The sequence below is a fragment of the Periplaneta americana genome, chromosome 8 (assembly GCF_040183065.1).
Source record: "Periplaneta americana isolate PAMFEO1 chromosome 8, P.americana_PAMFEO1_priV1, whole genome shotgun sequence".
NCBI classification, from domain to species: Eukaryota; Metazoa; Arthropoda; class Insecta; order Blattodea; family Blattidae; genus Periplaneta; species Periplaneta americana.
In genome coordinates this window covers 69,808,999-69,833,719 of record NC_091124.1, presented here as the reverse complement: position 1 = coordinate 69,833,719, position 24,721 = coordinate 69,808,999, and the positions used below count along the sequence as shown (strand labels likewise).

At 35.9% G+C, this 24,721-nt stretch overlaps 1 protein-coding gene across 2 annotated transcripts in view; it reads left to right on the top strand.

Moving 5' to 3' along the window:
- The window catches only part of LOC138704812 (receptor-type guanylate cyclase Gyc76C-like), a 934,849-nt gene that overhangs the window by 870,594 nt on the left and 39,534 nt on the right, over nt 1-24,721 (top strand). For both annotated transcript variants that reach the window (XM_069833089.1, XM_069833090.1), the window contains 3 exons: nt 3,603-3,668; nt 8,202-8,442; nt 21,500-21,646. In XM_069833089.1, coding sequence (XP_069689190.1) covers nt 3,603-3,668; nt 8,202-8,442; nt 21,500-21,646 — 454 coding nt within the window. The remainder of the gene's footprint in view (nt 1-3,602; nt 3,669-8,201; nt 8,443-21,499; nt 21,647-24,721) is intronic.

Genomic DNA, 24,721 nt, shown 5'->3' with positions numbered 1-24,721 from the left:
TTCACCTATCATTTAATACATATAAAACAATGAGCTTTAAAATGCAGTTAAGCGTGTAAACAAAGACAGTTGATCCGTGGAGATACAGTGGACTCTCCTAAGTTCGACAAAACAGAATTGAAAGTTCATTCCAATAAGGGTAGTGGGTGTGGCAGGTGAAATGAATACAAACTCGTATTGGTTATCCATCAACGAATACAGTACTGTACTTGCATTTCCTGCCCGCCCCGAGACTTGTGTATGCGCTTCTAGTACCACAGTAGGTTTCGACAGTTCCGTCTCACAAACGGCACAATTCTCAAATAGAAAAAGAAGAGTTCATTAATTTAAAATCAGTGATCAATAAAATATTCAGGTCTTTCGCGCGAGCTGTATGTATGTATGTATGTTTTGTAGAAAACAACAGAAGTATCACTACAAGACACAGAACCAATTCCCATTCAAATGGCAAACCCATTTCTTAGTGCTCGTATAGGGGCGTATGTAATTCTCCTACGTAAGCAGTCGAACTATAGGATGCCGAACTTGATTTCTGTCGAACTTAAGAGCTTCCAGTCTACTCAAAACATTCTTTGAAAATGTAAACGAATGCTTACCTGTTCCGAACAAACTTGATAACACATACCTTTTCTCTTTGATATTAAATCTTCTCACCCTCAATCCAGCTCTTCCGAACTTACCTTTAGGCATATCCTTTCTAATATTGTCCTTGACTATACACAGTATTGACATTACTTTTAGTTAAAGTTTGTTTATAAATCCTACACTCGCTGATTTTATGAAAATTAAATGGGTTTTAAAAACCTTTTCATTTCATATTTTATAGCTATTTTTTCAATATATTAGTCACGGCACAATATATCAATATCCCAGTGAGTCAACTAATCATATTAAGTGCAGTTTATTCTCTTACGTTGTGTTGTATTTTGCAATGGTTACGTATTCAGTGCGTAAACGTGAAAATGTAGGCCTACATACGGAAAAAGAAATGTGTGGCAGAACAAGGGAAAACTTCAGATATGAATTCCCTAGCCGCCCTATTCCGTGTAGAATAAACAATACCTACCAATGAATTTCATGTTGAAGATATACCGATAAGCTGTCACAATTTGACTATAATTATGTGTGTGTATTCCGCCTTTGCTTATCATACAATTAAATGAATGAATTAATTAGTCATATTTTTTCATTAACGTTTTCGGTACGTAAATTGTACCATCTTCAGATGTATGTATATGATGCTAATTGTTAACCAAGCCTATGGGTACATGTATCGTGGACTTAAATGATCAGTGTTTTTGTGCGTGCTGTGCTATGTTGGTGAAGTGTTGCCATGATTACATAAATGATTACCTTAACTCTTATATACTATTTGCTGGTACAACACTTTATCAAGATTAAATTAGAATGTTTCAGTCAATATTTAAAACACTATTTAAAAACACTGTTTAAAAAACTGTTTAAAAACTGTTTAAAAAGCACATCGTTTTTACATCATTTTAAATATATGAAGTATGTGATCACTTATTGTGTGGTGTTTGCCGGTGTGAAGTTAACAAGATCACCACAACTGCCTCATTTAACTTCACACCGGCAAACACCACACAATAAGTGATCACATACTTCATATATTTAAAATGATGTAAAAACTATGTGCTTTTTAAACAGTTTTTAAACAGTGTTTTTTAAACAGTGTTTTTAAATAGTTTTTTTAAATATTGACTGAAACATTCTAATTTAATCTTGATAAAGTGTTGTACCAGCAAATAGTATATAAGAGTTAAGGTAATCATTTATGTAATCATGTCAACACTTCACCGACATAGCACAGTATGCACAAAAACACTGATCATTTAAGTCCACGATACATGTACCCATAGGCTTGGTTAACAATTAGCATCATATACATACATCTGAAGATGGTACAAGTTACGTACCGAAAACGTTAATGAAAAAATATGACTAATTAATTCATTCATTTAATTGTATGATAAGCAAAGGCGGAATACACACACATAATTATAGTCAAATACCTACCAAATTTAGTGAATAGGTTTAATGAAGAAGAGTCTGTGACTTATGCACTACACAAAATGGGTAATATTTCCAGCAGCTTCCAACATAGCACATAAGCTTCAATGCAGCGAAGCGCCGTAAGTTCGCGGATGGAAGCAACGGCGGTAGCGGGCGCGAGATGCCACTGGTCGGCCGACAGAAATACCGGAAATATTCGCTGGGACTACTGCACTTCTTATGAACTACAACCATCAACTTCTGATAATATGACGACCCGCCATTAACGAAAATTGTGGGAGGGAAAGCGATCAACTATTGGGGATTGCTATAAGAACAAACATTTATTATGGAGTGTATTCTGTTATTAATGTGTGAACTGTTGTAGCAGTTTATTTATTGTAGCGGATTGGCCTATATTATATTATTTTTATCAGTATTTCTTTCGGATTGTTCTGATGATCACTATCATTAATATAAGTATTAGTCAATATATTGCATTACTACTTTTTGTGCTCGTGATCTTATCTTTTTACTTGCATTTTTTTATTCTCCTCTTTTTGAATTTTTGCATTTGTGTTTTTTTGTATTTGTATTTTTCCCCCTAATGTATATTAAAAAGCCAAGATACAATTAGTACTAATCAAGACATTCATAATTTTAATACAATACATAAATCAGATCTTAATCCACCCTCTGTTAGTCTAAGCTGTTATAAAATAGGAGTTCGCTATTCATATATTACAGTCTTCATTGCACTGCCTAATTATCTTAAAGATTTGAAGGACCATGAGAGAAGGTTTAGAAAATAATTAACCAAATTTCTATATACTCATACCTTCTACACAACTGATGAATTGCTTATGCTTGTAAATTGAATTATTCTACTTGATTTGTAATTTTATTTCTATTTCTTATTTACTTCTTCCCTCTGCATTTGTATTTTTGTATATGCCTATTTGTATTTTGGACTCGGGGTGCTAATTAACGGGGGGATGGGGGGATTTCCCGCCCTGTTGGAAAGTTATCCCCCTCTCATAAATTCATATTAACATCCCTGCCAGGGATAACTTTTATCCCCTCTCACAAAATATAATAATTATATTTTGTGAGTGGGGATAGAAGTTGTTTTAATTCGGGTTTACTTTACAAAATACAGTATAAAGTAAGCAAAGAAAATAATATTGATGTATTACCATCACCGGCAAGCTGACAACAATCAATAACTTAGGAATTACACATCTTATCTTAAGCCTGCTCATGGATATAATTATTATTATGATCAAGATGCAAGACAAGCAACTCAGTGCGACCAAGCGTTGAGCTGTATAGAATGAGGATATTGATGATGATGATGATGATAATAATAATAATAATAATAATAATAATAATAATAATGATTGTATGTATGATATCCTCTATCTAGGATTCTATCCCTCCTCATCAGAAATCTTAATTCGCACCCTGATTTTGGTGGTGGTAGAGAAGGTCTGATGGCCTTAATTCCACCAGATTAAATAAATAATAAATAAATGATGATGACAGTGATGATGTTTTCTTCTGTTTAAAATTATTTTCTTTTGTTTCAGAAATGTCCGGACCGCGAAGTTGTTGAAGTGGATACCTTTGCAAGAACTGAACCTCCTGACACCCAGGTAAAGTTACTGCTTAGTTAGCAGTATCCCACAGTATAAATCCACAATAGAAGAGCTTTAAGTTATGAAGGAGAATGTTTCATCCGAATCCTTCACATATTTACGAATTTTATTAAAATAGCATGTTTCCCGTTTATTTTTCTTGTTAATATCATCCGATTTGAATACTTCCTATTTATTCCAAATCTACTCTAAAGGTACAAAAATGATTTCTTCTTACTGTTTAATAATAATAAAATAATAATAATAATAATAATAATAATAATAATAATAATAATAATAATATGTTTGAAAGCGTATTGAAAAGTGGAGCATTATGTCTTCTTTACAAAACCTACATAGAACGCATTCACAAAGCCTGCATACAGGAAATGACGTCTTGCTCGCGATACGCTATAGTTCCCAGAACTTCGACGGCCTGTTGGGTTAACCCCAGGCCCTCGTGTGACTGCTTGCAACAAAAACTTCCGCCCGGAAGTCAGTTGCTATTTTTCAAGCTATCCATTGATACTAGAGTTAAATTTGCAACTGAAATATCGAGAATCGATAGAAATCAACGTAAATTTCATTATCTTGCAAATTACTGATGCTTTATCCTAAGAATAATTCGTTATAATTCGTTTTAAGTCTAGCACGACTAAGAGAATGTTCACTCTGGAAGACTTTCCTTAACTTCCTTAAAAAATTGCGTTCAAGAACGAACTTTCCTTAACGTTTGTGAGCGAGAGTTTTCATTAACTTTACCATTTGCACATGTGCAATAAGGCAAGGAGATTCTATTATCTTCAAAACTTTTCATACGCCTGTAGAACAGTGGTCGTCAGCATTCGCCGAAATGGGTAACGGGTAAGGAGTGTATCGGAACATACACCGTCATGTAGAAGGGAGAGGGAGAAAGCATACTCACCAGCAGCCACGGATGCACGCTAGTACATCTTTTAGTCGCGGGTAAGAGACGCTAGCTCGAGTGTGCACTGTGCTGATGACTGCTATTCTAGGAAGAAGACAATGGACCAGGCCTGCACAAACGGCGCTCATTGAGCGCGGCCGCTCCTTCGAAGCGGGAAAGCCGCCTAACAGCTCGCCGGAAAGGTACGTCGGAATGACGTAGGCCTGCTATAGGTAGAGGATAGTCCACGCAGCTATCTGGTGTAGTGTGTATTGTTAGTAGCTGTTTCACTTTGCCTATCTACGGCTACATAATGGAGGAATCTAAAAGACGGAAAAGTGATCATCAGGCAAATTCTTTCAATATTGCATGGGAAAATGCTTATTTTTTCACAGCAGCTGGAGTCAATACTTATCTGCCACAAAAGTTTGAAAGAAAGAGGAAAACATAATATAATGCGTCATTACTAGTTCACACATAGAGATACGATGGTTTTGTTGGTGAAGATCGCAGTAAAAAGGTTCAGGAGTTGAAAGTTGCATTATTACATGAAGTAGGGTATACGTTAGAATTTATTAATTTTCAACAGTTTAAATATATCTCTTCAGGGAAAAGGCCAGCTCATTGTTGATGTGTTGAATAAATTACGGGATTTCAGTCGTAAACTTACACTTTTCGTAAGTCAGTTTCGGGAAGGTAATATGGTTCACTTTCCAACGATAGAAACTGCTCGTGATGAAGACAATGATTATGTCCAAATATTAATTGAAATTCAAAATGAATTTAATTCTAGGTTCCAAGATCTTGTCTTAATTGGAAAGAAGTTTAAAGTTATCATAATAAATTCCTTCAACACCAGTTGAAACAGTGTCATATGATTTACAGCTTGAACTTATTGACCTTCAATATGGCCTAAGGGCTAAAGACCGTTTGAATAATACTACTAGTCTGGTTGGGTTTTACAAGACTAAACCTTAGCAATAATATCCACGACTACACAAGCTGGCTGTGAAAATGATTGCTATGTTTGGCTCAACATTTATATTTGTGAGCAACTGTTTTCTATTATCAACTTTAATAAAGGCAGACATCGAACATCTGTAACTGATGTTTCATTACGATCAGTACTGTTTCTTTCAGCTGCCAACAACATAAAATCCCGTTTTGATGTACTGATAAATAAAAATATAACAAAATGATATTATATATTTAAGTAGTTATAGAGTTTCTATTATTTCTGTAAAATAAATATTTCTTTATTAATTAATAATAGTCCAAGATAGTTCTGTAAACACTGAACGGGAATTCATTTCATGAACACTCGTACTAGTACTTCCTTTTGTGTACATTTTGTACGAGATCACCCCTTCTTCCAGTCCACCCTTATACAGAACGCATTTGTATCCCACGTGACCTTGAGTTGGAGGGAGTGACGTCATATAGTGATACACGAGAGAGACGAAGTGTAGTATGAATTCTTTGGTCGTGTGGCAGCCGAGGCAGTGTAACTCGTGAGCGCGAAGCGCTAAAACGTCGTTTGCAGTGGTGTCAGCCGATTTCTAACGAACCAGACTACAATGTCATTTGAGCAACAATCAGCAGTACCTATACAAGTTAAATTGGAAACTTCGCGAGTGAAATTTAGTGAAGAGATAAGATTCACAATGTCGAAGTATAGTTGTAACTGTCCTATTCTAAATGAATCTTCTGAAATTAAATATCTCGGAATAATAAATCGACCAACATTTACGTTGGGATAAACATGTTCTTTTTCTGTGCAATAGGTCAAGAAAAATTATTCATATTTTGTCATCCTACGAAATTACTTGACTGTCCATACTTTACGACTGATTTCCCTCGCATTGGTACAATCTATATTACAATATGGCATTATAGGATGGGGTAGTGCTTATAGTATCTCCCCTATACTAATAATTCTGCTACAGAAAATAATAATAAAAATATGCCATAATAAAGCTCTTGATTATCTTCAGAGCGTCCACACCTGTGGAGTAACGGTCAGCCGCGCGTCTGGCCGCGAAACCAGGTAGTCTGGGTTCGAATCCCGGTCGGGGCAAGTTACCTGGTTGAGGTTTTTCTGGGGTTTTCCCTCAACCCAATACGAGCAAATGCTGGGTAACTTTCGGTGCTGGACCCCGGACTCATTTCACCGGCATTATCACCTTCATTTCATTCACACGCTAAATAACCTAGATGTTGATACAGCGTCGTAAAATAATCCAATAAAATAAAATCCTTCAGTGTCCTGCTGTATTTGACTTCCATCAAATTTATAACAATGCTTTACTTAATTTTGTACATAATAATAATAATAATAATAATAATAATAATAATAATAATAATAATAATCTGTGGGGCTACAGCCCGTGAAGGGCCTAGACCAACCAGCCGGCTGCTGGCCTCACGCACACATGCCGAAGCAGAGGTGGACGATCATCCAACCAGAATGGCAGTATTGTGTGGTTGGCACAATGATCCTCCCAGCCGTTATAGCTGGCTTTCGTAACCGGATTTTGCTACCTATCGTAGCTCCCCAAGTGCATCACGATGCTGGGTGGGCACCGGTCCCATACACTGGCCGAAATTTCATGAGAAAATTTCTTTCCCCATGAGGACTCGAACCAGCGCGCATTCCGTAACGCGAGTCCTAGGCAGGATGCCTTAGACCGCGACACTACGACGCGGGACGAATTTTGTACATAAAAACCGAAACATATTAAATTTATATTCACTGTAATACCAAAAGATCAGACAACATATGCTTGACAGTTCCTAAATGTACTACAACTGTAGCATATAATCACAGTAGCAACTTCGGTCCAAGGCTTTATAAGATGATACTAGATAAATTCCCAAACATACAATTTGCTAATGCTCCTTCTTTCAAAAAAATTATTTAAAAATTGCTGTTAACAGAGAAAATTAAAGTTCAATTATTGTGATATCTGTGTTTTTTCTTCTTCTCTTTATCTTCTATTACTTTTTACTCTGTTATTCAATAAAATGTCCTAACATTAACTTATGTGGAATGCCCCTGAGCACGAGTATGTAACTTACTCTTTCTGGGGGTGTTAGAGAGTTCTTATATTAAAAAAAATCAATATGTGTTTTTGTTCTGGCAATAAAGTATTATTATTATTATTATTATTATTATTATTATTATTATTATTATTATTATTATTATTATTATATGGGCATATACGTAACGAATACCTTACATTCAACATTCCATTCCGAGAGACATATTCACGCATAAAGTTTCCGATACAGCCCATTCCGATTTTTTTTTTTTTTTTTTTTTTTTTTTTTGAAGTGGAGTTAACCCTCTTTTGGGGGGACCGAGACATAGATGGAGGATAATATAAAAATGGATTTGAGTGAGGTGGTATATGATGGTAGAGAACGGATTAATCTTGCGCAATGGCGGGCTTAAATGAGGTCGGCAATGAACCTCCGGGTTCCTTAAAGACCATTTGTAAATTGTAAGTAAGGGGATTTAAACCTACAAATTTCCCGTCGGTATGCCAAGGTTCTAAACATGAAAAAATGAAGTAGTTGTGAGAGAATTTTATGTGGGTCTTTGTATGATTATTTATTATGTTAATACATTGTTTTTGGCACAGGTGACAAAATCTGTAATCTCCCTGTTACGTTACTACAACTGGAACAAATTTTCCATCCTGTTTGAGAACAACTGGGAGCCAGTAGCCGACTCTCTAGTGGCTGGAGCCGAGAGAAATAATATGAGCGTGAATCATAGACTTAAAGTTTATGATAACCTTCACTGTTGTACCAACAACAGACCCTGTTGCCAGAACAGTTATTGGTACCAGATAGTGCAGGACACTCGCAACAGTACACGTAGTAAGTATGATTCCATATGCTTTTTAGTTGTGTTTGTCAGACACGTTTTTTACGAATTTATTTGTTGCTTCAGTTATTTAATTTTAGCCCATTGAAAAGCAAAACCTTTTTACTGTATATATGTGTTATTGTTCTACAGGATGGAAGTGAAATAATCTTGCAGATTGAAAGGACGGTGGGGAACACGAAAATGAATAGAAAACCTACATTACGTTTTGTGAATAAATGCACTGTTAATTAGAAAATTAAGTTTCAAGTTTCAACAGTCCGGCAACATCGTCGCTAAAACACTCTACTCGTATACAGGTGTAAGAGGTCGACGAACTCAGTGAGTCTCCGTACGAAAGCTGCCAAGCTGCCAAGACGTTGCCACGCGTTCGCTTCGTGCAATGATTTGAATTTGGGTTTTTTTAAATTAAATTTACACGAAAACCGTGCACGCTATTGAAATACGCCAGAGGGATAAATTATTCTTTATTAGGTTTTCTACCGATATGGACAAAAATCACGATCCTACTCGCAATATTTACCGAATAAGAGATCGTTAAACATTTGGAAAAAAACTGTAAACTTTCCATCAATATGATATTATAGTTTTTTTGTTCCATACAATAGCTATTCGCTCTGGAAATCTGCAAGGCTTTTTCATTTCCACCCTGTATAAATTGCAACATTGTGGTCATGTTCTCTTAACTAAAATTTGTACAGCTCGTAAAATTTTATAGATGTTGCAGTTGTAGTGTGTTCATAGAATAAACGGATAATTTTACCAAAATTATATGAAAATATCAATTTAGAAGGAATATGACAAGTGTTTCATTTCTGGAAATCGCTCGGCAATGGCGGTTTTTACTACGTCTTCCAAACTATCTAGTTTTTTCGGGAAGATGCTCTCAGGAAGAATTCCCCCAATTTGTTTTTTTTTTTTTCAAATTGACCCACTGCTTTATCTGTTTTAACTTCAAAGTTTAGAGTTTAATGAGATATAAATATTAATTTCTAAAGAGTGAGTCTTTTTTCCGCCTAGGTCAGGGATACAGAACTGGCGAGAGAGGGGCGGAAAGTATGGGGAAAGCGTTGGTTCCCCGCCCACAGTCCACCGGCGTTGAATGACGTATCTGTGGCTCATACGCAATCACATAAGACAGACACTGAATACAAATCCCTTCCCCTACCAAGTCAGTGACGCGGGGGTGGAAGGAAGGAGTGAGTGACGTAACGCCACAATTGTCGCCCAGTTCTCCAAGCCTGGCCTAGGTAGAAGAAGGAAAATTACCCACTTATAACTATCCCAGTTAAGAACTCAACACTGTATCCAATAATCCGAATAAAATTACTTTCCTGACAAAAGAGGAGGTATTATTTCGACAAATGTTGTTCCAAAATCGTTCTTTAATAAATAATTATTGATCTAGAATATATATTTTGTTATTTTAATACCATACTCGTAACTCGTATAAACATTATGAATAAAATTAGAATAATATAAGGAAAATGGTAATACATTTTTGTTTTTATTTTTAAAATGAGACCTCTGCCCTTCGATAAGATGCAGTAGACTGTGCTTGTCTTGGTTTCAGAAGAACATGTGTTTTAATCTTCAGACAACTGCCGCCCCCTTATAGCGAACTACGTGACTACCGTTTAAGAATGGCGGTAAGAGTCTGTTAATTCACTGAACACGCTAGATTATGCCCAAATTGCAGGGCATAACCACATTTAAACAGAATTTCTTCTGCATTGTACTTTATTAGATGAATTTGTAAAAACACATCTGTCCCTTGTGCCAGTCGTGTTTATATTATGCTGTTATGTTTACTTATTTTTCTACAATTGCATTTCAGAAATATAGTATGCACAAAAGAATACAATACTGAAAGAATCGCTCATATGCTGTCCATGTTTCCCTAGCAACCAAGTATTTATTTATTTTATATGATAGTTTGACATATTGTATGGTTCTCACAACAGAGGAGAAGGTATTTATTGTCGAGCATTATTTCCGGTTACGGAGTGGGGCATCAGAATGGGCCGAACTTACACACTGAAAATAATGAAAATTTTCCAAAGAAAGAAAAAATATATATATTGGCCATTTAATTTCTTTGGAATGTACGAGTATATTTTCATACCCCAAATGGATTTAGTTCAATTCTGATTACAAAAATGTTTAATTGTTTTTAAAATTAAGGCTGTAAGAGGGAGTAGCATTTAAAGAGCTGTTAAAATTATTTTTTCATCAAAGAATTGTTTTTTACAAATTTCTGATTACAAATCTTGTAACTTTTCGTTTTAAAGTTAGCTCCCTGAAGTTACTAGATGGATATAGCATAGAAGAATTTTAATTTACACAAATATTCGTTCTATTTTCAAATTCATTTTTCCGTAAGTTTATTTTTCTTGATTCAACACCAACTTTTTATGCCAAATATTAATCAATCTGGATCAAATTTTTACTGCAAGTATTTATAGGGTAGCTGCATGTTTCCATGCATTTATCTTGTGACAAATGGTGCTAGTTTATTTTATTAATATTTTTCGTGGATTATAGGAAAAATAACATTTCTTAAATTACAAAAAAAAATCAAAGTGAATACATGATATATTTCATAAAATGAATGCACAGAAACGTTTCTCTATGTCTTGTAAATGTAACAAAAAAACTAAGCTTAAAAATTAGATCTTCTACTAAAAAACCTGGGTTTGAAATTTTTCTAAAAAGAGTAGATAAAAAATAAAAAGCCAAAAACATTTGGGAGTTCAAAATTTGGATTTTGTTGGTCCTTTACATAGTGAACATGCTCTCAAAATTTGGTTGAAAAAATGATTAGGAAGAAAGTTGTCATTTTTAATGGAGTGCCCCCTTACAGAGCAGTACTAGTAACGATTTAACAATTCGACACCAAATAACACAACAGTGTTAGCTATCATCGAGAAGTTCCGTCGTACGGGATCAGTCTTTTGTCGCCTTGCATGTTATAATGACTTATCTTGATTTTTCGGAGTACTGAAATTACAAATATACTCTGAAAATCAAGATTCATTATAGCATGCAAGTTAACATAGACCTAAGACTGATCCTGTACGACGGAACTTCTCGACAATAGCTAATAGCTAACATTGTGTTATTTGGTGCCGCGTTGTTAACCCATTAAGACCCACAATAGCATATCATAATTTATTTTGTTATTTTATTACTAAACGAACTCAGATACATTGTTTGAGTATGTACAAACTGGATTTTCGGAAAAAAAAATTGTCTCATCTGAAATATACAGTGTGTCCTATACATAGGACATTGGGGCTATATGAGAAATCTACTAGTATATTAATTTACGTTACTAAGAAACATTTTCTTTCACATCTTCATCCATTAATTTTACAATTTGTGATATTTCTCAAAACATTTGATGCAGAGCCTCCTTTTAAACTTCACACACATTGTTTTTGGCTTTCCCTAGGCACTTCGAAGTTGTTTTCCTGATGGATTTTTTGCTATGAAATGCCCAATGTTGTCGAGCCTGACATCCATAAGACATTTTCTTTTCGATGTGGTCCTGGTCTGGGTTTCGGTGTACCACTACTCTTCAAGAAAATTGTTGCCAGTCTGTAAAATAATAATAATAATAATAATAATAATAATAATAATAATAATAATAAATGCATTGTATGTCATATGGTTACTAATATAAAATATGTTGATTACTTACTCTCTTCGAAACATAAGCAGGTCATGAGTACCCAGCTCAGCAGTAGTGTAGAGCTTCCAGGATACTACCACCATGGTGTTCAAGACATTTGTGAATAGAGGGAAGTACCACTTCTTGCCCTGAATCCGGATTTGGTATACAGCCATCAGGTTATCGAAGAGGTCAACTCCATTCTTGTACTTATTGTGGGAACTAATGCAATGTGGGATTGCGATGTTAGTTCTTGAGCCTTTTGTCCATTGCACTTCTCCTTTAGGGTCGAGGGATTCAAAACTGGTGACAACTGCTACAACTTTGTTATCATTCCAGCGAACTATGCCAATATTATTATTTGTATCCAAACATTTGTCTAGCCCCTCTTTTCTTTTTCTTCATTTCGGAAGATGGTTTGAGTGGACATTTTTCAATGCGATTTTCCCGAACAGTTCCTGTCACAAAGAAATCCTTTTCTTTCATCATGACAGCAAGTTTGTAGGATGTGAAGAAGTTATTCATTATAAATAACAAGCTATTTAGGATTTTCAATTACGGATGGAAGCGATTTTGCAACTCTAAATAACAATGGTTCATGACCGTTGTCCTTTTTTCCATGGTATGGCAAAATCTGTAAAGGATAACTATCATAACTACATAGCATCCAGAGTTTGTACCCAAATTTTACTGGTTTTTCCCTCATATATTTTGAGTGTGTGCCTGCCATAATACTTCACCATCCTTTCGTCAATTGATAACTTATCACAAAATAACCCCATATTTCTTCAGAGATTCGTTAGCTAAATCATATAGTTGCCTCACTTTGTAATATCTGTCTTCTTTGTCAATGCTGTTGTTGTCATTGAAATGGTTCTTTTTTATGTCTTGGAATCTATTACGTGACATGCAGTCAGCAACAATTTCCACGCTGCAATCTGGAGAACGATCCCAGTACATGCGCTCCCTTGGTAGTATGTTGTACTCACTAAAAAGAAGAATACCCACGAACTTCATAAGCTCTTCTTTTGCGAGTGAAATTGAATGGTCATTTTTCTGTTGACTGTATACTTGTGTCTGTTCTAATATTTTGTCAAAAATGTTGTTGGATATAGAAATAAATATGTCAGGGACAGATTTCCCTTGCAGACTCTTCTTTATGGATTCCTTCATTGAAAGAGGAATTTTTTCAGTAGAATCGGAATATTGAGGACACCTTCCATTCAATTTTTCCCATTTTGGAGACTTTAGGGAAGTTGTTTCTTTACTGCTGGGTTGGTTATTTGTTTCAGTTGGTTCTATGGTGTAGGTGTTAATTGCAAGAGAGATATCTTCGTCCTCCGGAATTGTCAGTTCAACCGTACCTGCAGTATCAGATGGCATACCAGTAGTTTTATCAGGAACCACAATGACGTCGTCATCAATACCCTCACAATCGCTGGGGGCATCTGGTGGTGAGGGAATTATAGCCACGAAAATTGAGTTGACTTCGTTTTCATCTGTTTCTTTATTCCATATTTGATACAGATATTCTACTGCCTCTTCAGGTGACAGCAAGTTGCGTTGCCTCTTGTCTGAAAAACTCATAATAGAGAAATAATCCATATTGTCCCAATGTCCTATAGATATGACACTGAATGTAAACGCAATTATCTTGAACACTGATAGAAATATCGACATGATTTAATTTATAGAGGTGTTATATACATTTTCAAACAACAATAACATGATAGAAAATTTAGAATTATATAACTAACAGAAATATAAATAAATAAATAAATCTGCATACCTGTAGACATGATGAAAACAGCAAGCAGGTACTTGAACTACTGGCGATTAGACGGGAATAAACAAAGCGATTGTTGAAAATCTTCGACAGAGTGCCTTCAGAAAACATTGCTGAGTCAATTTAACTGATAATCTTTGATTGAGAGCAAACACTCTTCACAAAATTCGGTTATAAACTGGAATTATGTTTCCGTTCTATTCATAGGACAATGGGATTAAATGGGTTAAATCGCTCCTGGTACTGTTCTTTAACATGGCGCAAGCTCGACCCATTCTGACGCCCCACTCCGTATGACCGGAAATAATGCTCGATGATAAATACCTCTTCTGTTGTGAGAACCAAATTGCTGCATTAACCCCAACACTGTTTTGTTTAGCCGCGCGGTTTTCATTTTCCCGTCGCCCGCCTCTAGGAGCTTATCTGCCGCCAAGCGGTCACCCGGCCTGCCGGCACTGAAACATTAGGAATTTGTACCTACCCAGCTCAAAGTAGGTGTTGAAAATGTCCCCCATCAACTGCTACACACTGTTGACACCTTGTTACGAAATTGTTAATTACTTTAAGAAGTTCTGCTTCACTGATTGACTCGATTTCAGCTGTTATAATAGTCTTTAAGCTCATTTGAAGGGTTCAGAACCATAGTGGGCCAAGCGCCATTTACTGAAACCATAGAAAACAAGGGTTAAAATTAAGTTATTGCCATAATTCAATTTAAACATATAGCAAGCAATATAAAGTATACACATTAACACTAAATGATATGTCAATCTTCATTAAATTGTCATTCACTTAACTTTAACCCTTGCTTTCTCCGTTTTTAATAAATGGCGCTTGGTCCACTATGGCTCTGAACCCTTTATTTATTGTATGCGGGTTTTTCGCATAAACGTTATTTTTAAGTGCCCCCCCCCCCCAGAGATAGAAATCGCATGGTGTTAAATCTGGACTTCATGAGGCCCACAAATTTTTACTGATAATTTTCCTTCCAAAAATTCGACGCAATTCTCTCATGGATTCTTCGGCAGTATGAGCAGTGGCGGAGTCTTGTTGGAAATATACTGAGGAACGTTCTGCATAAGCCAGTTCATCTAAAAATGGGTCAAGGATCTCATTCACATAACGCTCGCTGGTAATTGTGCCCTGAGTGAAAATAGGCCCAATAATTCTGTGTCCGTTCATTGCACACCATACGCTTATTTTTTCACCGTACAAAGGTGTTTCGAGTATAAGATTTGGTTTCTCCTGACTGTAATACGGATGAATTTGTGAGGATATGTGTCCATTTAAATGAAAATAGGCCTCATCAGAAAAATAAATTAATGTCGGATCAGTTTCCTCAGAATTTATTTTCTCTGAAATCCAATTACAAAAATGCAACCTCTTATTGGGATCTTGTTCATTTAACTTTTGAAGTACCGGAATTCTGTATGGCTTTAATTTAAGTAATTTTGTTGCTTGACGAGCGGACTCGTTAACTTACTTCTGTTTCCTGCGCCAAATGCTAAAAACTATATAAAAGCTGAAATCGAGTTAATCAGTGAAGCAGAACTTCTTAAAGTAATTAACAATTTCATAAGGTGTCAACAGTGTGTAGCAGTTGGTGGGGGACATTTTCAACACTTACTTTGAGCTGGATAAGTATAGCTCGCGCAAGGAACGATTACTGAAAAACAGTGGTGACGTTACTGTCTGTTTTGACGTGTGTATGTAGCACGCCGAGGGAGCTAGAGGTGCGAGCCGATGGAAGTATTGCCTCTTCCAAAACAAATGGGGATATGGCCTGTGGAAATGAAGAGTGTAGCAAGAGAAAAATTCGAAGCGAATTAAACGCGCAACATTATGTTTACGAATAAAATGATGATACTCTGCGAGAGGAACGCTCCATCACTACATAATAAAATAAACGCACTTGGAACAAGACACGTATTCACATGCAGTGGAACTGAAACTAAAACAGTAATGTACAGTAACTATCTCAATGCAAGACTTATTCTATCGATGTCGTTTCTCTTCCGACTGTACTCTTGAATATCATTCAAATTATCTCGTGACCTTTCCTGTCGCCCCCTCTTCCTTATCGAATTGTTTCGTTCGCATTCCTGTCGTAGGTAACCCCTGCTTGCGAGACCTTATACAAATCAGTGCCGGCAGGCCGGGTGGCCGTTTGGCCGCAGATAAGCTCCTAGCGGCGGGCGACGGGAAGATGAAAACCGCGCTGCTAAACAAAACAGTGTCACTGTACTTCGTTGCTGGGGGAACATGGTCAGCAGATCAGCGATAATTTCAGTATTGTTTGTTTTGTCGAATGCTGTATATTACATTTTTCTTCTCTACGAAAAGTAACACTTTTCGTTTGTATTTTACAATATAATGATTAGTGTAAAAGATTTCTGTATATGATAATCTTAAACAGTGATTTACAGGAGAAGCAATAATTATTGTAAAGTGCTCACAGTCTCTCACAAATTTCTAATTTCTTCAAATAATCGTCCATTTAATCCTCAAATATTGTTCTGTAAATGACCTGTATTCTTGTATCATCTTAATGCAATGTATGTATAAGCGGAGTTGTTAACTGATTTCAATTAAACTTCATCTAAAATCGCTTTGTTATTTTCCTAACATTACTTTATATAGATATATTCCATGATCTTACTCTATAGCTTGTAAGCACAATTCATAGTTACTTAATATTAGTTACAATGTTTTTTTTTTTTCACGCGACTTAGTTCATACGTCTCATCTTCGTAGCTAAAATGTTTTACCTGGGCACATGTAATATTTAACATAACTAGCAACGACTTAGTCTCAACATTACAACTGCCCACACTTGTGGAGTAACGGTTAGCGTATCTGACCGCGAAACCAATTGGCCCGGGTTCGAATCCCAGTCAAGTTACCTGGTTGAGGTTTATTCCGGTGTTTTCCCTCAACCCAGTATGACCAAATGCTGGGTAACTTTCGGTGCTGGACCCCGGACTCATTTCACCGGCATTATCACCTTGATTTCATTCAGACGCTAAATAACCTGAGATGTTGATATAGCGTCGCAAAATAACCCACTAAAAATCATTACAACTAGACAACGTTGTTTAAGCGCCAATGGCTCGTGTTCTTCTTGGCGGCAAAAAAACCGCGACTTCCATGGACTAAGTCGCATGAAAAGGGGTGTAGTTGGCGATAACGGATTGATTCTTTACAAAAATCATAAAATGTATCAAATCTGTTACACAGTTATTGTATCATATCTAAAATATACTATTCAAGCTTCAAAACATTACAACTAGTGCTGTAGTTGAGCCGGGATGCACCGGAACGAAGTTCATTTAAAATAATATTAGGTTTTCATACCTAGTTTCAGTATAAATAATACAGGAAACGACTGATGAAGCAATTTGGGGGATTCTGAAATAGCAGAGTTTCAGTAATTTTTTTTTCTCAACTACAGCACTGATTTCAACCACGGTTGCCAACTCTTCGAGTTTGATCCGGAGTCTTCAGGTTTACTGTCTCGACTCAGGACTTCGGGGAAATCTTCGGGTTAATTTTAATGCTGTCCTCTCTAGTTATAATTTTGCTAAGAATGACGTTTTTTTTTTTTTTTTTTACTTTTCGCAACCATTGTCTGCTTGATTACATCACTGAGGTGCTTACAACATGAAGCTCTAATACGGCAGCAACTTGTCACTTTCAGAATGTTATTTATACTTCATGCATCATTTCATGGCGATAGTCAATTCAGTACAGCTAATCTTGCAGAGTGACAATACTTTCAGTGCACATGTCCACTCTCATATGGTTACTTTGAAAGATAAACTAGCAACTCGTTTAAATGATACGTTTTTTTGGTGGAAAAGCTGCTTTATCTGTAAAGTATTCACCTCCTAGTGAAAAGGATTTGTTTGTAAGAGATGCAACAGAGGTGTACACAAGGACTCTACAATATTTAGGAGAATGATAAGAATTTGACAATAATATTTTGGGACACTTCCGTTTGTTCAGCATGGAAGATGAGTTCCTTCAGTATGACAAGGTCTTAGAAATATGTGATCTTTTAAACATAGTAATGGAGTCTGATCATTTATATCAGCGGTCATCAGCACACTGAACCCTCGGGCTAGCGTCTCTTACCCGCGGATAAGAGATGCACTAGCGTGCATTCATGGCTGCTGGCGGGTATGCTTTCTCTCTCTCTCTCCCTTCTGCATGACGGTGCATATTCCGATACACTCCTTACCCGTTACCCAGCGAGTGCTGACGACCACTGATTTATATGATGAAATATGTCCACTGAACAAGGCATTAGACAAGTTAAGATCATTGGATGTCTCATTGGCTAAGAAATGATGTCATATTTTCCAGAATTGTGAAAGAAAATCTATAGATAGTAGTAGGTAAAATTCGGTTTGTTCCTGTAAGTAATTCTTTTGAAGAGAGAGTATTTTCTTTAATGTTCTATATTTGGACGGATGAACGAAATAGACTGATATAAAAACTAGTTAGGTATGACTGTGAGTTCTTTATAAAAGTTAATTTCAACATGTCTTGTGGTGAATTTTTTTAATACATTCTCAAACTTGAGCATCGAGATTTGCTGAAAAGTGTAATGAACGCAAAAGTAATGTTAATGTTTGATTCATTATAATTTTTTTGGTTAGATTGTAATAGAGATCTTTATTTGGTGTATTGCTTCAGTTTGAACTACTAACTTAGCTTATTATACAGTTATTGCATTGTGTTACTAAAACATAAAATTTCAATTGATTCAACTAGAAAAGCAAAATCTCTAAAATTAAAGTATTTATGCAATAATTTTTGTACTGAGAAAAACAAATAAGTCCCACTTGTTATTGTCAAATGTCTGTCATATTTCTCAGCTTTTTTAAAAAAAACTACCATACTATCGTCATACTTTGTGTCTTTTCAGGATATTTAATATTAAGTAACTCTTCTTTTTGTCTCATTATGTGTAATGTTACCAGTGTCCTAATTAAAACGAAAATTATTAATACAGTAATAATAATATAATCCGTGGCGCTACAGCCCGTGAAGGGCCTAGACCGACTAGCCGGCTGCTGGCCTCACGTCCACATGCCGAAGCAGAGGTGGGCGATCATCCAACCAAAATGGAGGTATCGTGTGGTTAGCATGATGATCCTCCCAGCCGTTATAGCTGGCTTTCGCAACCGGATTTCGCTACCTATCGTAGCTTTCCAAGTGCATCACGATGCTGGGTGGGGACCGGTCCCATACACTGGCCGAAATTTTATGAGAAAATTTCTTCCGCCATAAGGACTCGAACCAGCGTGTATTCCGTAACGCGAGTCCTAGGCAGGATGCCTTAGACCACGACGCCACGACGCGGGATTATTAATACAGTATATACAAAAATAATTTCTTCGGGTCAGACCTTTCTGGGAGTTGGCAACCCTGATCACAACTATGGACTATAGAAAGACCAGAAATTTTAAGTACAGTGAAACCTGCCTTTGCGGTCACTTCATTTAAACGGCCACCTGGCCAAAAGGCCAATTTTCTCTGGAATCAATTGGATTTTCCATAAGATCAATACAAATTCTCTCTTTATTTAGCGGCTACCTCATGCGCCGGCAAGCGGCCGGGGTCAATTTGGATTGGAACCTGACTATAACGGTTACTGTCCAACAAAAAATATTTTCACGGATACTGTCTGACCTATTTTTTCGATGGTTAGAGGACAGGGGACAATAGCTAAGTATACAGCAGTACACCCTCCATATCTTGGGGTTAGTTGGTTACTGTTTTATGACTCTTTTGTCACTTTCCACTCCGACCCTGCACAGCTACAAATTCTTACTCGTTTTTTAAATATTGAAACACGGACTTTTTCTATCGAAAATGTCACAGTATGTTTTAGGTAGTTAACCATTCGAATTTTTTTTAATTTTTTTTTCTCTTCTTTCTAGCTTTCTCTATATGAACCAGCTTTTACGAATTTTTATTCTTTTCATTCACTTGATTCAGAGGAACTGTGAAGTTAGTTTGAGAGAGAAATCATGTCTAACAATAAATCTAGAGTGGTGTTAAGTTTAGAGGTGAGACGAAAAATGATTGAAGGAAGTGAGAAGGGAACATCTGCGAGAAAAATTGCAGAAATATTCAAGTGTGGAAGGATACAAATAAACGGTATAATTAAGAATAAAGATGAAATATTAAGAGAATAGGAGGAAGAAAGAATCTGTGTTTAGTAATGTGAATGATTTCGTTTATGAATGGTTCAAGTGTGCGAGTGCGAAGAAATTGGCAATAAGTGGGCTTGTGATTCAAGAGAAAGCTCTTGAAATTGCCAAAGAACTCAATGTAAGAAATTTTGTTGCTAGTAATGGGTGGTTAGAGTGCTTTAGAAAACGGTATAACATTGCATTTCGTTCTGTGTCTGGTGAAGGAGGTGACATTGCAACCAATGTTATTGAAGAATGGAAAAAATAGACTGCCTTCAATTCATGCGGAATATGAACTCAAGACATTTACAATGTTGACGAAACAGGTTTTTCTTCAGGGCCGTCCCTAACAAAACTTAAGTTTTAAAAAAAAAATAGTATAAAGGGGGGAAGTTGGCAAAAGACAGAATAACCCTGCTCTTTTGTTTTATTGCTGCAGGAGAAAAAGAACCACTCTTAATGATAGGGAAATAATTAAAACCGAGATGTTTGAAAAATATTGACATGGGCTTATTGGAGGTGAAGTGGACTGCCAACAATAAAGCTTGGATGACATCATCATTGTTTGAGAATTAGCTATGCTATTTCAATTCTAAGATTAAACGACAAAATCGCAATGTGATCCGTGAAATTGGTGTTTTTTCCTCCAAATACAACATCACACCTTCAGCACCTTGATCAAGGTATTATCCAGTCATTAAACTGAGGTACCGCAAGCGAGTTTTGAAAAGGCTAGTTGCAAGAATGGAAGAGGCTGACATTAATATGCATGATTGTTGTACGCGCACAGTCCTAAAAAGTCAGTGAAATTCAGTATTTTCATGCTGATTCATAAAAAAAACTGCAACCTTAATCCAGCGGCCACCTGATAAAACGGCCATTTTACAAGGTAACTTCAGATGGCCGCTTTAGACAGGTTTCACTGTACGTCAGAAATCAGATCATGGTTTCTTACTAATAACAGTTTCAATATAAGAAAAAATTAAATATTCTCGTTTTGAAACTGAACAGTAAATTTACTTCTAAAGTGGAACATTTTTTCCAGTTCAAATGCTTCCTTTTTTTGTAATTGTACGGAAACTTTTGCCTTAAATATATTATTCTTATAGTAACAGTAATTAATATGAACCTTCCTGTATAATCTGATAGCATTATCATGGCAAATTAAGGTGAATGTCATTCTTTCAGCTGAAAACATTGTCGTGAAGAATTAAAACAGGAAGCTGTGCATAAAGCAGTGAGTAAATGTGTTTGATTTTCTTGTAAGCAAGCATGTGCAAAGAGAACACCATTCTCAGCAGCAAGATTATAACCATATTATATTGTTTTTATGATATTTAATTGAGATTCCTTGAAAATCTGAAGTCTGAATTTTCTATTTGTTTCAGTTTATGTATTTTTTGGTGCTCCAAATATACTAGTGGATATGATGAACACCATGCATGCACTCCAAATGTTCGACAAAGGGGAATATATGGTAATCACTGTGGACATGGAAATTTATTCTGATAGAAAAGCGTTCAAATATCTTTGGGGTAAGTATTTCTGCTATCCTCATACCTTTAATCGTATTGTCAGGAATTTGTAATATTTTTAATGTTGTTTCATAATAAATTATTTTCTGTTCTGTTATACATAATATGTAAGGTTCTTGATTTTGAGGTACTAAAGCAAAAACGCATAAGTGAGGAAAACGTATAACTGAAATGACATTTAATAACATCTGTAATAGCATTTGAGGACTATATGGGAAGAATGAGTTAAGTTAATTTAGTAAAATTGTCACAAAATAAATTTAGAACTTCAGAGTAACAAAAGAGACAAACAAGTAAACAAACTAACAAACAATGAAAGTTAACAGAGTGGGAAAATTGACAACACGTAAACAAACAGAAAAACAAACAATGGCAGTTAACAGAAAAAGAAAAGTGACAAACAAGTAAACAAACAATGAAAGCTAATAAGAAAAGAAAAATGATAAAGGCGCTTCAGTTTTTTTTTTTTCAGACCAAAGAATTAGAGTCCATATAGATGATTCCGTAAAAGTTTTACTGACACTTTAATTAATTACGAGGAAGGCCAGTTCATTCAGAAAAGATTTGTGCAGTCCTAGGGTCTTACAGAATTGATATGAGAAGTTAGGTATCGTTCCTCTTTCTCCAAACATCAATCCCGTGACACTGATATGATACAGTACTCAAATTTATAATCTGTTCTTGAAGAATGTAATATTCTTTGATGTTTTTAGGAAATCTTAGTTGCTTAGAGCCAAAACTGGCTGATATATTGCATTTCAAACTCCAGAAAATTTTACTTACCGTGTTCTTACCGTGCGATCTTAATTTGATAACATGTGATTATTTTGCAAAAAAAAAAAATAATAAAAGTCAGTTACTTTGAACTGCTTGCTTCTAAGGAATAAAGCATGCCTTCAAATTGTGATAACCAGGCTTAGAATCCGGGACACTTTAGGAACCAATGTACGCACAACTTGACTATAGTTCCTTGAACATAGTAGACAGACATACTGTGAATGTAAACAACGACGTCAATATGCTTCCTTATATTCTACTGTTAATAGTACAATCTAGTGACGGTGAAAATGAAGTAGGATACATACCTCACAAGTTTTCTTGTCCCTCGGCGACGTTGAAGGCGTTAGCGTTACAATAAACAACCATGTATACATACTGTTCACTATGAATTGAAAATGCACTGTGATGGCCAAAGTTCGTTTCGTAGGGAGAGACGGAAGAATACTGTACCTCTGATCACGAACTGGATTGTACGCCAACGCACAGGTAAACAAAACTCAATGCGCCACCTCACTCCATCTGTACTCCGTTGCACTGTAACTTCACTTCATTCTTAAGTTGTCGCGGTTGCTAAGCCTGGTGATAACTGTTCCATAATTTGTTCAATTACATCATCATGTGTTACGAAACGGTTCACTGTTTCTAATTCAGTAACAGCGTCATTAAAGAACACAAGATTGTTGGAGGGAAACATGGGCTACTTCGAATTTCCACGAATTTCTACGAGTAAGTGGTTGCATCTTAACAATGAGTATTTGCTGCATTTCGCATTCTTACATTTTCACGGTAAAACTAATTTCGAACAAAATTTATTATTTAGAACGTATAATTGACCTTTCGTATCTCTCGGGGTTTTAAAATACGATCGTGTAGCTACGTGTAAAAAAAAATTAAAAAATAAAAATGTAGGTCTATATTCGAAATAAATTAACATGGAAAGAGTAGGAATTTTGCCGGGGCTTCAGAGAAAATGAATAAATGTGAAAAACGCAGAAGTGCGAAACGTATGAAATAAGTTTTACTATATTTTGATGAAAAATAGTCAAATTACTGTGTTTAGAATATTCACTATTTGAAACCTCATAATATCCATCATATTTTCATTGAACTTATTTCAAACACCTTACTTACAGAAGGTTTAACCCAAAAAGAAGAAGCCCTAGCATTAAATAACACTGAAATGTTATCTGCTTTTATTTTTATACTATAGGGTAAAGATTTGTAATATTATGATAAAACTTGTCCATTTCCCTTAATACGTTGACGGAAGAAACCGATCTTCCTCTCGCTCAGTAAAATTGTAATAAATTCTAAAAAAAACTATGACAATATTACTCATATCATAATATTACCAACTTTTACCCTATATGGTTACCTCTGATGCTATAAAGCAGAGGTCGTCAGCACAGAGCACGCTGGGGCTAACCTCTCTTACCCGCGGAAAACGCAGTGCACTATAATGCTCTCGTAGTTGCTAGCGGGTATGCTCTCTATCTCTCCCTGTTGCACGACAGTGCACACGGGACGGCACCGCGTACCCATTGCACATTTCAACGAGTGCTGACGACCACTGCTATAAAGAATAGAGACTATTAGCAATAAGAAGCGAAATGTTCTTGCCTCTACCTTTCAGGCGCAATCCATGTGATGTAGGCCTATATTCATATCTTCTTATAAAACTTACATTATCAAACCAATGTGATGCCTCAGGTGTCATCAGGGGCCGCTCAAGACTCATATTCACAATACAGCAGAAAGAGAGGAAGTTATCTCTCTCCTCTGGGAAAATAAATTCCACATAGTAATGATGTATATTTTTATTTCCCTTTGCTACTGCAGTCGTCGTCTTTTCTGCAACATCTTGCATATTCCCGCTAGAGATAATTATTCCTTTTGGATTTCATGTCTCTGAGAAAGAAAATAATATAAACTGAGTTTTTCTGCAGCTTCTCATGCATAATACGTCGTTTGCATTGCAAGAATAAAATGCATGCTAGGTTTTTCTGTGACTAATGGGTTTACCACATCCCAGAACTTTCTGCTACACGGAACTGTCTTATAAAGTCATTTGTTATTACAAGAAAACGGAACTTTTTGTACGTATGTATAAGTTATAACTTCCGAATGACAATAAGCAAACATTTATATTCTTTCCCATCCTGCATGTTAGTAGTTTTCTCGGATGTCATGTGATTGGTATGCTTGCTATTAGATGCTACAGAAAAATAAATGGCTTAGACATCCAAGTTTCACATTCCATAAAGAAATATTGAGCCATTTTCTCAGACTGCCCAC